This window comes from Maylandia zebra, linkage group LG1, assembly GCF_041146795.1.
Source record: "Maylandia zebra isolate NMK-2024a linkage group LG1, Mzebra_GT3a, whole genome shotgun sequence".
Taxonomy (NCBI): domain Eukaryota; kingdom Metazoa; phylum Chordata; class Actinopteri; order Cichliformes; family Cichlidae; genus Maylandia; species Maylandia zebra.
The window spans coordinates 34,115,872-34,131,734 of NC_135167.1; the positions used below are offsets into that span (position 1 = coordinate 34,115,872).

Here is a 15,863-nt window from a genome sequence, read left to right on the forward strand (position 1 = left end):
GAAACACACTCGTGTCCCCAGAGCTTTTCCTGAGCTCACATGGTGAAACGTGGATAATCAGCTTAATACTTTAAAGCTGCAACCTGCACGAACCCCACTCCCTTACTCCCCATCTGAATTCAAGCTAACATGGAAAATATATGATTCAGGGAAGGTATGGAGAGTTAAAACTTACTCTGTGTTGCTGATTCCACAAACCACTCGCTGTAGATTAGTTAATGCTCGTTTGATCTGCATTCCCCATCTATTATCACCTCCTGGTCTGGGTCAGATTCCATATTGGACCAGAGACAAGGGACCATCTCTGGCTTCTTTGTTTTCCTTAAAAAAAAACCACACGACTGGACTTGTAGCTTGTTCAGCTGCCTGTGGCAGCAACTTTTATCCCATATTAAGCTTTTTGTTTTGCCCTCTATGGGTCATTAGTACTTTAAAAAAAAGTGGGTGGAAGGATGGGGAAAGAACGATTGTGGCTGTTAGAGCTGCAATGTTTGACAAAAAGAGAACACTTGAATTTACCTGAGTAGCAGCCCCGCCCTCTTTAGTGCTTGTCAGTGTGCCCAGCGGGTAGGTGTTTGGTGTTCTGCTGATGCAGTATCCATAGCAACAAAAACATCAGTTCTCTTAAGACTCTGTCTCTGTGGGTTTCTTTCTTCTCATATTATGTTGCTCTTCCCCATCGATTGACCCTCAACATTTATCAATTTCACCCCCTAACACAAACTAAAAATTAAGGATATGAGCTACAATAACTGTCAAGGAGAGGTCTTACTTTTAGGGAAAAAAAGAACATGCAACTGAACTGACTAAAATAGAGATTTTTTTTTTCTCATGTGGGCGGAATAGCATCTTATGCCAGCTGCAGCATGTGTGTGGGAGTACCATTAACTTGGAAACACAGTTGACCTCACATCTTGCATCGAACAGCTTCAGATTCAGACGGCTCCCAGAAGCCCCGCAATGCCTGGCCTGCATGGTTTGAGCAGCCCCTGCCCCCTTGGGATATAGCAGAGCACAGCTTTTAGCATGACTGTAGCTGGGAGGCAGTTAAAGCATTTAGCAATCGAGGGGGAGTCGAAGGCTTTGTGAGAGTCTGGACATTTGGAGAGAAAAATATTTGGCTGCTTATTGTGTGCTATGAGTGAGCATTTGTAGAAGGATAGAGCAGACAAAGGAGAGGCTTTTTAACTCACGGGGTGAATGTGTGCAGTTACAGATACCTTTTCATTCTTTTGTTTAATTACAGTCTAGAACCATACAGTAAAGAAAATCTCACTGGGGACTAGGGATGGGTACCGGTGTCCGGTGCCATCATGGCACCGGTTCTGACATAAACGGTAGTAACCAGACCGAAAAGCAGCGCACATTTCGGTGCTTTATTTCGGTGCTTTTTTTTCCTGAGCTGTGATACACTTCTAGCCAATAATTTTACGTTTCCGAGGATAGTAGGCGGGTCCAGGTACGTACGTTCTTTTAGAGCAGAGCTACAGATTAAAATGTCCAAGGCGAAGCGGTCAAAAGTCTGGCTGTACTTCACAGCAAAATATGCAAACTCAGCAGCCTGCAACAAGTGCTTTAAGCTGATACTGTGATACTGTCAAAGGAGGTAACACCTCAAATCCGATGAAACACCTGGCGACGCATAGCGTTTTTTTAAAAAGCCCAGAAATGCGCCGTATGATAGCTTGCTGCGAGACCTCACACCGAGCACATCTACTGTGCGTGGGTTGCCTGTTATTGGACCCGGAGTTAGCAACATCCCCCAAAAACACGAAGAGGAGAGTCCTGGCCCCTAGCCCTGTCAGTGTAGCAGAAATGATGACGGATGATGACGGCAGCAGCAGCCGTTCTTCTCTGGGCGAGTAGCTTAATGTTGTTCGTGTGTAATTTACGTTGAGTAGGCTAACCACGTTATTACATTAATGCATGTAAGGTGAACTAGCAAACCTCATCATAGCTACATGCGGCTGTCTTCTTGTTTGATGGCAGATACTCCCTTCACCCTGGCCAAAAAGGCTAAAATGACCAAAGAAAAAGTGGAAAACAGTTAAACATGAGAGGTTTTGGACAAAGTTTGTGTTTTTTCCATTGTTTAAGCACTACTTAAAGCCAAGAGTGATGCCATATATGCCCCATAGCTGCAGAAAAGGCTAACATTGTTATCTTTTTACAAAAAACCAGCTGAACATGAGAGGTTTTTGGACCAATTTTGTGTTCTCCATTCTTTAAGCACCGGTTTGAGCACCGTTTGAGCACCGGCACCGTTTCAAAAGTACCGATTTGGCACCGGTATCGGATAAAACCTAAACGATACCCATCCCTACTGGGGACATTCCTGATTCTTTTCTCCAAGGTTCATGTTTGGCACTTGGAGCACTTTAGCACCACCAATGGGTCAAAGATGTTAATCCTGTAAGGCCTGAAGGATAAAATTGAAAACCAAAAACCAAAAAAAACCTGACGTGTTTTGTGTGTTGAGAAATTAAATATTAATTTGCATATATGAGTTTTTATTTGAATCATTTCTGCTACATCTGGGTTTTTTTGTTCAATTTATTGCTCACAGTATCTTTACCTTAAACAAATAAAACACTGATGATGCAGAGGTAACAAACATGATAGCTTAACCCTGTACACCTGGAACCCTGTTACAGGGTTAAGCTATACATGAAAATCTTGGACAATCAACAGAAACAAAGAATGAGAAGGAGTTTAAATTATATCCTTAAGATGAAAAAGCTCTAATAACGGTGGAATTGGTGGAATTCCTTGGAACCTTTATATAAGCTTTGCAGCTCAAATTCAGCTCTCAAAGCAGACTGTTTTCACAAAAAATGCACTTTAACTTAATTCCAAACACAACATTTTACATAATGGCACAAAAAAATCATGCAGCATTTTCTCCCTAATCCTGATAATCTATCACTACTGCAACCTGCACCCGTTTGCCATCATTAACCAAGGCCTTCTGATAATCTAGACTGGAGCTGAGGTCCAACATACACACAAACACACAAAAACTAATGGGTTACTGTTAGTTAAGTCTTGATAAACAGCAGCTGTGTTCAGCAGTGACAGGCTGATGACGCCAACCAGCAGGACCAAGAAAAGACAGTATAAAGTATGACCAGATGCAGCTGTGCCCATGTATGTCTGTTAACATATTCTCCTGGTTTCAGGGAACATGGGTCATAAAGAAAAGGTAAAAACTGATCTAGCAATTATTTTAGTCAGAGCTCGGAAACCTTCCACACACATTCACTTAGCTAAGCCAGTGAGAGCAGGTGGAGGTGGGGTTACAGAGGACAGACAGAGATAGACAGGTAAAGTGTGAGACACATGGCATGCCAGCTGTTGGTAGCTGAGGAAAAGAGCTTATGAGGTATAAGTTGAAGCTCTTTCTTCCCCTACCTCAGGCCAACAGGGAACCTACTCAAGTCTAGACAGGAGAGATAAGATATTGGGGCTCGGGGCATGTTCTAAACAACTTCAGCTCTCATGCAGGTGGGACTGAAGCGCAGTGAGACAAACTGGAAACCAGCAAATGTGCTTTCAAAAAACATAGGCACCAATTTTCTGACAAATAAAATCATCAGAGATTTCTTAAGTATCAAAGTCCATGATACGCACATTTGTTTTTGCATGATAGGATTGCAGATAAAGTCCTTTGAAAACGCATCATAATAATTTAAATATTGAATTAAACAAGACTTTGTTGCCTGTGGTTGCCAATTGTGAGGCAGTGGTTGCCTCACAATTGTGCTCAGCAGGCCAACAGGGAACCTGCTCAAACCCAGAGAGCTCTCATGTGTTCTCTCCAGTTACTCCAGCTTCCTCCCACACTTTCAAGACAAATATGAACTGCTGAGTTCTTCTGTGCTACCGCTGTAATAGATTGGTGACCTGTCCAGGGTGTGTCCTGCTTCTCACCCTGTGAGAGCTGACATGAGTTTCGGCCCCCAGGATAAACAATTAAGAGCAAATCAGAGGAGCTACCAGTGACCAGGTAGCTGCAGGTAGTCCATACTGACAGAAACTAGAACAGCAACATTTAACAACCGGGCTGGGTTACAGATGTTGAGAGATTGCACAATAGCTTAACAAGAGAAGGGATTTTACAGCTCTGGCAAGTTATCACAGTGGACTTACACAATTCACACTGCAGAGTGATGTTCCAGGAATGTGGGAATTCGCCAATCCAGTCCATCATAGTCTGTGCTAAAAATTAAACCAAGGCCTTCCTGTGTTTCTTTGCATTATTGAGCCCTATTGAAGCATTACTGCAATAAATGAGGAGTATTTAGATGTACTTCTAACAATGATCTGAATATCTTGAAAGGCATAAAGGCTTAGTCAAAGGTGGTAAGTTTATTTTAGTTTATTAGGGTAATGCAAAATACTTTACAAAGGAAACAAATCTACAATGAAAGGTAACAGACTGAGAAACAGCTTCTGAAACATGAGTGTAATCCTGCTCTTAAGAAGCATCACACAAAGCCTGTAAAACATACACAGACATTTAAAAAAAAAAAAAAACAAGCACTTTCTTTGTTCCTGTTCTTTATGTTACCTCGGGACTACAGTGTCTTTGTTGTTGGAATAGTCTATAATCCAAATTATATTTCATCACAAGACAACCCTGTTTGCTGTTCCCTGTAAGTACTTGTATCTATAACTCATATACACATACTCTCTGAAGTCTTTGGAAGTCTACCAAGTCTCTGATCTTGATTTAAAACCTTTTAGGAAAGGCGCTTATTGAAAGACACTCTGACAATGATGATCTGAGTGATCTGACCCAGCCACAAAACAGCACTTGTGCTTGTACTTGAAAGCAATGTTTTAGTTTTTGACATACTTTGGTCTATTTCAATATAAATTCATTTTTCTCAGCTATCAAACAAATAATATATCAATAAAAATGGAGACTTTATGTATTATCGTGTCTGTTTTCCACGGCGATTTGTGTAGACACCATCAAGACAAACATAGAGCCTATTCGCAGAACCCTAAATCATTAACAGGATTCTGACTCCACATTATACTGATTCGTGTGAAAACTGTCTCAAACTGAGTTATGTGTGGTGATCCTTTGTTTTTTTTTCTTTTTGTCACGTCCTCATTTGAGATAGAGTAATGATATCCCCAACGCCTGTATGCAGGAATCACAGGGTTAGTCTCTGTAACACTCACTGCTACAGCATTTTCACACCACAAAGACCTCATCCCTTTGTCTGCTTTAACAAAGAGAAGCCAAAGCAGAAGACAGGCCATTATGGATAGCTTCCTCTTTCTCCGGCCACAGAGATAAATGACAGGGATAAGCATGCTCAGACACACACACACACACACACACACACACACACACACACACGCGTGCGCGCACACACACACACACACACTGACACACACACACACTTTCTAGCCTCTATTTTCTTTGTCTATACACTCAGGATAGCAGGCCCTGTTCTCCCATGAGTCATTTTGTTTCCATGTTCTCCTTTGCATACATCTGACAGTTGGTCAAACTAGTTTTTGCACTTCAAACAGCCAGACCACAACTGACGCTCTCATAATTACTTTGTGTGGTTTCCCTGTTGTCAGAATATGCTGTTCAATACCGTGTTTTCCAGCATCCTTCACTTCTTATTAGCCCGGCACTGGCCTGATCTGGAGGGTTTTAGCGCAGAAGCTTAAAGACGTTTGGAACGCTCTTAACTGTGAACCTCGGGCCTTTGAAGCTTGTGACCTCTTCGTTCTGGGGTCACAAGCATTTTGCCCCGGTGCCACAACAACACTAGACACCTACCCCCAGCCCGACTTCCTCTGGGAGGCTCGGCTGCATTGTAAACCAGAAAATGCATTAAAGGCAACTACAGCCTGGTGGCAACCATACCCAGTAAATAAATATAGATAAACATACCTCTAAGATCACATGTTCAACTGTGACACTCGCAAATAAACTGTACAAAGCACACACAGAGACAGTAAGGTGCTGGTTCTCCTCCACCAGCCCCAAATTGCACTGTTAACCCTCCTTTTGTGAATTAAACTGGCTTTATCTTATACAAGAGAAAACCAGTCACCCTTCTTTATCCTGCAGCTCCACTAGTTTCTGTTTATTATGCTAATATATTTCATGAGCTGCTTCTTCAGCTCTCTTAATTAATCTCAAAGTAAAAGTGGTAAGCACATTTATCAGGCAAAGCTTCAGGGGCGAGGAGGTGTGGGCGGGAGGAGTGCAGTCACCTCATCTCCTCTTGAAAGCCCATCTGAATTTTTCTCTAATCTTTTGAACCGAAAAATTAGGCTGGAAACATTAAAGCACAAAATCAAATGGAAACAAAAGGGAAACCCCCTGACTTATCTTTTTTATTGCCTTTAAGTTTCTTCTCATTGCTGCACTCTAATCAAAACAACTTAGAAGAGGAAAAATAAGAGGTGAGAGGAGAGATGGAGTAAAGAGAGAAGGAGGAGGATGATAGGGAGGGGACAGATGAAAGGTGAGAAGGAGGACAGTTTGTTTTAAGGCCCACCTGAGGGCTGGAGCAGTTTAATGTGAAGGACAGTGTATTTGTGTGTGTGTGTGTGTGTGTGTACAGAGTAAAAGGTAGCAAGGGGGCGAAGGTCAAAAGTCTGGCAGACAGGAAATTAGCCACACCTGAGGATTTATGGACAAAGACTACTTGAAACCCTCAAAGCAACACAACACAACACATCCACTTAAGAGTGAAGAAATTAAAAAGGTTTAAAAGCTTTTGTTTTCTACACTTCACCGAAGCACAAATATAGACATTTTCTTGACAAAGGGATACTGTTGAGAAGACCAATGCCGCATCTTAAGCTATAGTATAGTCCCCTTTGTCACACACGATTTATCCCTTACTCTCATTACCACCTTCATCCATTCTGCAGTTCATCTTCATAACAAGCTCATTCCATCCCCCCAACCTATTTCTCTTTCTTTCCACCACCCCCATCACTATCTGGTAACATGGTTTCAGCTCAGCCTTCATTCATTTCCTTCTGTCAACTTGCCAGAAAACAAAAATCCTTCTACGGCTCGATGACAGGACAAAGACGGCAACGTCTCACCAAATTACTTGCACTGAAACGAGACGCTTCAGAAAGTCCCGCAGATATAAAAATATTCAAGCGATATTCTCATTTTACTACATGTTGTGGCCCACATATCCCAATAACACAGAAACTTGCGTTTAGGATGAGTTTACGTACATTAGCGGTGTGGTGTCCGTAAAGCTCGCTGCATTATGTCCTGTGTAGTTGAACGAGTATAATCAAATCCACCCGAAAATGTGCATCGCTCTGTGTGTTTTTATTTATCATTGATATGGGTAAAAGCAGACATTTTCTAGTGGATACTGTAACTGTGCATTTGCTTTTCAGTCGTTCACTGAAATGCATGTGAAGAAGCGGAAACTAGGCCACCTTAACAAATGTTTAATCAGAGACTGATTTTTATGTATCCTTCACGGTTCGAGTGAATTTTTCGACCTGCATGTGTAAAAACACCTTGTTTAGCCCATGGTCAAGAAGTTTCGCAATTTCATTCAGACGCACTGTTTTTGTGCCACACCTCAGGATGACCTCATTGAATATTTCCCTGTCCCAGAACAACACAATATCTCTACATGCCACCTTCACTTGCAGGATAATAAATTTACATTTTCTACAGTGACAGCAGGAAACAAGCAAAAAGCATTGCAACCAGAGACATGAGCCAAGTGACCGGCTAGTTATATTTATGTGTCTTTCATTCAGACAAACACATCAAGCTCAGTGCATTCGATAGTAGGTTTATAAAGGCCTCCTGAGAAATGGAGCCTATAGATTGGAAACTCAGTTGAACTGATCACTTAAAGATATTAAGCTGCAACACAGCTTAAGAGAAGTTTAAGAGAAGAAGCAGGTAAGATATTTCAGACCTACCTGTCAGCATCTCCCTGTCCCGATGACGCGTTTCGATGGAGCGTCTCTCGAACGGCAGCCATGCTGTCGGGAAGGCGGTTAAGGCGCCGAGTGTACAATCCCAAACCTCCATCAGTCATGTAGCTGCAAGAGACAACCAAAACGTATTAGAAATAAGTAACTCTGACATATATAATTACAGACCTCAAAGAGGATGATTTGAGGTTGCGCCACTTTGTTTGAGATAATGGGACGACTTAACAGACACTTGTCTTCTTGCTGGGGCTGCTTTTGTTATAAATGTCTTATTGAGCAGGAAGCCACATCCATGTAGTTCTCTGGCTGAGGTGAAGCTCTCATCAGTCAGGCTTAAATAGAGCAAAAACCTCCCACATCAACACTGGAGACAGCAAACTAACTAAGGACACATTTCTCTCATGTGGCTAGTGTTCAACAACAGTGGCCTTTAAAAGAAAAAACTGCTTAGAAGACAGTTTGCTCTCTATGTCTACAGGAAGCACATTGCAATTCATCACCAATACTGAGACCATCAGTGCACCAGACTGGAATATTATGATTGACTGAGTAACTAAGCATTAGAAGAAGCTAAAAATACTTGTACTGTATTTATATGTGCAGGCTAAGTAGGGCATTCACTTCATTTCGTAACGGAAAATTATATTTGAAAGGACTCAATTTATTGCTTGCTGGCCTCGGAGGCTCAGTGAGCAGCAGTTACAGCCTGTGGCTAACGCTGAGGCCATGAGCACTTACATAAACATTCCCATTCAAACTAAAACAACACTAACTAATTCCCCAAATATTTACCTGTGGAGGAGCTTCCTAATGGAACTAAATATTGACTCCTTTAACCCGGGTGTAATTTAATGAGATGTTTGCTGGTTTAACGTTGAAGTTTTGATGATTCTGTGTATGCAGTGATGTGAGTAGAGAAAGAAGCCTAGCAAAAGCGCGACCACTAAAACAGTTATGCGTTATCTCAATGTAGATCTCGGTGAGAGGAAACCCTGCACGCACAGACAAACGCGCATTTGTACCTAAATGTGTATACAGTATACACACAGTACAGTGTTTCGTACAGACAGAGCTTCTTTGTATGTGACTCAAATGGAATCAGCACGGAAGCAGATTCTGTGTGCTGTATCCCAGCAGCATGAAAATGTAACTGTGTCTAAGTAACCAACCTGAAAAGTATCAAATGTTATACTTTCTTAACCAGAAGAGAGAATTATACAAGCTTTTTTAAAAGTTGTCTGGTAGTAATGTATTATGAATTGCCAAGTGATAAAACTAAACTAAATATGCACTAATTCAATGTATTTAACACTCAAGGCACTTCATATTGTACATTAATACAGAGAAAACCAACAATCAGACGACACCGCCTACAAGCAAGAATTTGGTAACAGTGGAAAGGAAAAACCCCTTCTAACAGGAAGACACCTCTACAAGAACCAGACCCAGGGAAGGGCAGCCGGCAGTGGCGTAGCGGGGGGGTGGCTTACTGGGCTTAAGCCCGGGGTGTTTTTTCAGAAGCCCGGGGTCTTTTGTAGTGTAATTTTTTCATAGTTAGATGCCTGGCTGACAACTGTATAAAGCAAAAAACTACACACAATATTCGAAGCACATAGTGCACACTGTGGGAATTTACGACTGTGCGTAAATCCCCCCTAATATTGGTATGATCCGAGCTCAGGCACTAAGCGGGGCGGGGCAGCTGCTGCCTACGAGTGCGCTGTTGGAGAAACGGAGCTAGGCAGACAGAGGAGAACTGAAGTTTGACCAGGTACCAAAGCAAATCATTCGTACTGTACAAATAATGTAAATATGACGATGTATCACGAAAGATTGATATCAAACTGATCACTTGACCCATATTACGTTACTTGCTCTTCAAGTGAATCAAGAAATGGCGAAATGAAAAGCCGAACAACAACAATGCTGTTTCTTTAGAGAGTCTCAGCTTACATGTGTGTTTATGTCATATTTTCAGTTGTTACCCTCCACGGCTAAATAAATCGGTTTCAGTAATGCACTGATATACAAGAATGGACATAAGGAGCTTCTTTCAAAGAAAAAACTCAGGTAGTATTTTATATATTATGCTTTGTATGTTGTTCAGTATATTTCTATGCAAAACAAGAGGAACTTCAATACACAGCAGTATATTCACAGTTGAAACCAGATATTTACATACACTTTATGGAAAACACAAGAACATTTTTTTTACTGTATAACATCAATTTAGAGTAAACTTGTTTTGTTTTGGATAAATAAATATTGAAATATCTTTTGAATTAGTTAAATGTTAGAATAAAGAGAGACAGAGCTGTCTATTTTTTATCACTTTCATCAAATTTAGGAGTACATATACACTAAGTTTATTGTTAATTAATAAGAAACTCCAGACGATTCCATTCTGAGCTGAAGAAGCTTCTGATAGGTTAGTAGAGTCCATGTGAGTAAATTGGTGGCACACCTGTGGATGCATATAAGGCAAAACACGGAGCCTGTTTCTTTAAAAAGGGAAAATCCAGAGATGTCAACCAAAACACCAGAAAAAGAATCGTGGAGCTCCATAAGTGTGGCTCAATTTTGAATACAATTTGGTGCCATTTGCAATTAAGAAATACAGATAGTTTCTCTCTTTACTCTTAAAGTTAACAAATATGTTTTTTATATTTATCAATCTAAAAAAATAAACATTTAGTCTAATTTGATGTTACAATTAAAAAAGTGTTTGTGTTTTGATCTGAAGAGTGTGTAAATATCTGTATATTTGATGATTGTCAGCACAAAGAGGGAGAGAGAGGAGAATGAGGACAGGACAGAGATGGAACAAGAGCAGGTGAGACACACATGTTAGTCAAATGGTTGTTTACCAAAAGTATCACCGTATCATAGGTCCTCATGTATCTCGTACCTAGTGTTTCTTTTTAGGTTTGCTATTTTTCAAATTCTATATTTATTAAGTTATGCAGGCTTGTTTGCACAACAAGGCTAAATAATTATAGAAACTTTTCTCAATCTAAATAGTGGACTTTGGTAGAATTAAAAAAAACAAGTGTAGTGCAGGTCTATGATGATTTTTAGTTCTACTATCATCTAGTTCTGATTCTGGTTCTGTCTTGGTTAAATCCTAAGTAATCCTGATTTTGAACTGTTATAGTCCTGTTTTAATTCTGGATCAGTTCTGGGTCTGGTTGAATTGGGGTTTAGTCCTCGTGTGTTGATACAGCCCTGATTTTGTTCTGCCTTGCTGCTTAATTAAAAAACTAGTTTAAGGTGACCTGCATATGTGATATATATTTTTCCCTATATGAAGTCATTCTTTTTTGAACAAAACTCAAAACAGAGCCAATTAATCTTTCAGTCATTTCTAAACCCCCCCCCCCCTAAAAAAAATAAAAAAAATAAAATCCCACATGCATACCACCCTTTAGGGCTAAGCCCCGGGTGTTTCAAATGTCTGGCTCCGCCTCTGGCGGCCGGCATCTGCAGGCATTGGTTGGAAGGATTGCACTGATATGGACAATGTATCTTTATAGACCAAGTGTTTATCAGTTATTACTTTAATAGCATTTAGTATTTGTCTACAATTTGTTTTTGTACTGCAATGTCATATTATCTTAGTAATGAATCAAATCACACATATCATAAATGTTAAGGAAAACTGTTCATGCTCCATGTGTATAAAAGAAAAAAAAATATTGGCCTATATATCAGATTTTGTAACCATGAAACACTGGTATTGGTAAATCCCGTGCCTTTTGAGCTATAATGCAGTGATATGCAGCAGTAGCCTTCAGGTTTGAGAAATAAAGCTAACTCAGAAAGTCCAAAAACTGCATTTCCTTCAAGAGCCACTCTAAGCAGGCCACAAATGTCAATCAGTCCTCAAGGATGCCAAATGTCAACATGTCCAGCTAAACAGCATTAAAAGGCTGCCTGGTTAAAAAACAAAAACATACATAAAGTATTCACAGAGAACATACCGGTATTATATTATTGGATATAAACTGGATAGTAGATCAGTGCGTGAGCAGGCAACTACATGCTGCATACCTAGAACACAGCGGCCAAGGTTTGAATCCCACCTGTGGCCCTTTGCTGCATGTCTTCCTCTCTCTTTCACTCTGATTTTCAGTCCATCTGTACTTACTATCCAATCCACTACTTAGGCTTAAAGTTGGGTGTTCGACTGCTTTAACTGACAGGTGTGCCAAAAGGGAGCTGTTGGCTGCTAGGTCTAACCTCTTCTAATTTCTGTTGGTTTTTAATAACAGCTGACAAATAAAACGGTCTGTTGTGTGGAAAAGATTATCCAAGATGTAGAATTGTAGTATTTTCCTAGTCTTTAAATTAGTGTTAATTAGCAGTTTCACCCACACAAATCCTGCTGCTGCTTGGTAACAAGACTTGCTACCCATAATTCATAAATTAGCGCTTCATCCCTTTGTCCAGATGCACTAACCCTGGATAAAAACAACAACAACAACAACAACATGGTAATGGCCCATATGCTGATGCTACTGATTTAAAATCATCTGGTGCCTATCAACATTTTGAGCAATAAATAAATAAAACTGTCAACATTAAACCAAATGACCCATGGACTACTAAATATCAAACAAATTAATGGGATATGTTTAAGAATAAAAAAAAAAAATCATAGAGACAACATAGCCCAGATATGATTTGAGTGCAATTGATTTTTATAACAACAAAAGACACAGACACTGAAGGTACTGGGATTCTCTTTTGACAAAGGACCAACTTGGATGGGGGGATTTGCTGCCCTTTATGGGAAGCATCCGTCATCACAACACAAAGTCACCTTGACGGTGACACACACAACCACTCACATACATAAGCAAAGCTCCTGATTGACAAGTTACTCCTTGACACTAATAACTAACTGAGGGCCTCTCCTCTTGTTTCAGACGCCTGTTAACCTGTAACCCTCTGCAGCAGGAGAAACGTGTCCAAACAAGACACTTTATGGGCTGACACTGAACAGCCAGGTACAGTTTACACAGTCAAGCAACTAACAGAAAGAGAGAGTCGTGGGTAAATGACATTGCAGATATATTTGACTCACTAACAATGCATGCACTATGGTACAGACAGGAGTTAACTCCCATATTGTCACACTACGGAAAAAACAAACAAACAGGAGTTACAGCTCCTACTCCACTCAGACATACCTGTCTGCCTTGAACATGGTTAAACAGTTAGTCCGAAGAAAAATAAACAAGTCCAGGTGTGTGTTGATCTTTGCTGATGAAAATCTCCAAAGAAATGTCAACTGTCTTTTACTGTCTGGCTTCTTCTGTCTGCTGTTACTAAGTCTGGTCCTGCGCGTGTGTGAGATCTGCTGTGATATCACCAGGTGAAAACCTGTTTGGTGATATCAGAGATAAATGCAAAGCACCCAGCAACTCTCCATGTATATACTAAGGTGCAGCCCTGACTGTTTGGTAGTGTGTCCTGCTCTGTGAAAACTCAGTGTTGATATGCAGTCTCGCTCCCCTGCTCCACATGTTTTTCTCTCCTGAATGGAGGTTGGGTCTGTCTGTAAAGGTTGGAGGAGGGAGAGGAGGGAAGAATTGGAGTGGGGGGAGTGGTATATCAGCCACATAGCCCTGAGCCAAGGAGACAGATCCCCACATTTCCATGAGCAGAGATAGCGAAAGGGAAAAAAAGAGAAGGGGGTGGGGGTGATTGGTGACTGATAAAAACCCCCCACTGTAAATAGTAAAAGTGGTGCCGTCAGTCACACTGCCTGTCTACTAGGATTGAGTGTATGCTAAATAAATTACCTGTTATGTCTCAAGACGTTTCTAAGCAATCAAGAATGTAGATTCCTTAGACATTTCTAGAGCTGCAACTTGTTTTCATTGTTGACTTACCTCCCAACATTATCGCAATATTTTTTCCATAAAATGTAAAACAGCAAGAAAAAAAAATACCTGAGGCTTTGAAAACAGATAAAAAGACAAATACAGTTACTGGACCCCAGTAAATATAATGTGGAGGTTGATGTCTTTTAAATAATTATTTTTTATATTTGGCTATAAATTGTTTTACTGTTATGGCTATTTACCACTGATTGCTCTTGACCACCAAGAGAGCCTTTGGCAACAGTGGGAAGGAAGAACTCCCTTTTAACCGGCAGAGACTTCTAGCAGAATTAGGGGCTGACCCAAATATTTGTATGTTTGTGGGGACTTATTGATATAATAAATTCAAGGTGACTTTCACTGTGCTTACTTAGCAAATGTCCAGATTAGCATTAGCTCACCTGCTCTGGCTCACTTCATGTGTTTTGTGTTCATTAGCAGGGACACGTGTTCAGTGAAGGTATCCCTTTCAAAGCAGGAATGTTATTGGTGTCCCAAAAACTAACTGGCCTGCATGTGAGACGTGGACAGCTCTAAAGAGCAGCTGCAGAATATTATACTGGTTCATACTCCCCCAACACTACAAATGTTTTAATTAAAAGCGCAAGAGAAAATTAAAACATGTTATAAATTATTATATATTGCTATTTAACAGCTATTTTATGCTACTAAATATTGTTACAGGCGTTAAAGAATTAGTTCAAGTAATGTTTCTAACTGTTTTGGTTGCAGAAGTAGAAATTGTATCAGAGTTGTTCATAGCTATGAACATCTCACTTTATAGAATTAATTAGGGGCAACTTTACAGAGAGATCTTTGTGGATTGTTCACTCTTACAGGGACAAATAATATTTTCACCATGAAGGCCACAAATTAAATTCCATAAGCCTTAATGACATTGTGTTGGAAGCCAGGAGCTCAGAGAAATATCAACCCCAAGAGTCTGCGTGCCATACAGATAAGAGAGGGAAAAAAGCACCTTTTGTAATTCGTGTGATTTCAGATTTAATTAACATTTAAGAGGTAACAAAGACTTGAGGTGTGAGAGTTTACTGGTCTAATCCAAAAGCCAGCTCCTCCTCTCTGGGTAAACATACCACTTTTGTGCAGAAGAACCTGTTATTTTGTGGACGCTAACATGCTTGGAATGGAGCTAATCGTTAAATAAGCCTGATGATGTCGAGAATAATGGTTAACCCAGAGGAAGACTGCCCACACACCCACATGGCTGTACCTACACAGTTCCTTTCTTACACACACACACACACACACACACACACACACACACACACACACACACACAGCAATCCCCCCCACCCCCTTCGCCCCAACACAAAGAATATAATCTAGTCAGCATGTTCCCATTTGAATAAAAGCTCATTTTGCCAGCCATCCGTCACATCATCCATAGAGATCAGACAGCTGAGACCAAATACACACCACAAGCATGTTTTTCACACAGACAAAAAGGCACCATTTAAACATCAAATCCAGCTCAATTTACTCTCTACATAATCTGTTTGATCCAATCTAGCTTGCAAATGACAAAAAGGTTTTTGAAATGATGGATATATGATCATTTACCAGTCTAAATAAAAAAGCACCAGCTTCTAAAACGTGAGGATGATGTTGATTTCCTTTGTTTAAAGACTAAACTGATGAATCAGTTTGTCCAAAAAAAGTATAATTTATTAATTATAAATATAAACGTGGCATATGATTTTTGTCTTATTCATAGTTCTTACCGATATAAAGTGTTTTGAATAAGATAATGTCTCGGCTCACATGTACACGTCACTCGTCTGTCCAGGTGTGGCTGTGGCCTGGCTTGGTTTGCTTAGTCACAGATTCAGATATATCAAGTAGTTCAACAGTACTTTGCTCTCTGGCTTTCTAAAGGTGCCTCGGGGCTGGTGACTATGGTGATCCAGATCTATGCAGGCTAGATGAAGTAATTTCCACACAGCTTTTAAGAGGCATGTTTTTTTTTGTTTTGTTTTGTTTTTTAAA

At 40.3% G+C, this 15,863-nt stretch overlaps 1 protein-coding gene across 13 annotated transcripts in view; it reads right to left on the reverse strand.

Moving 5' to 3' along the window:
• The window catches only part of nav2a (neuron navigator 2a), a 233,087-nt gene that overhangs the window by 31,971 nt on the left and 185,253 nt on the right, over positions 1–15,863 (reverse strand). For 12 of the 13 annotated variants that reach the window (XM_076885293.1, XM_076885296.1, XM_012924621.3 and 9 more), the window contains one exon: positions 7,951–8,073. In XM_076885293.1, the coding sequence (XP_076741408.1) occupies positions 7,951–8,073 (123 nt within the window). Of the gene's footprint in view, positions 1–7,950; positions 8,074–13,157; positions 13,492–15,863 lie in introns of those variants that run through there. The other variant, XM_012924626.4, reaches the window with a different exon arrangement.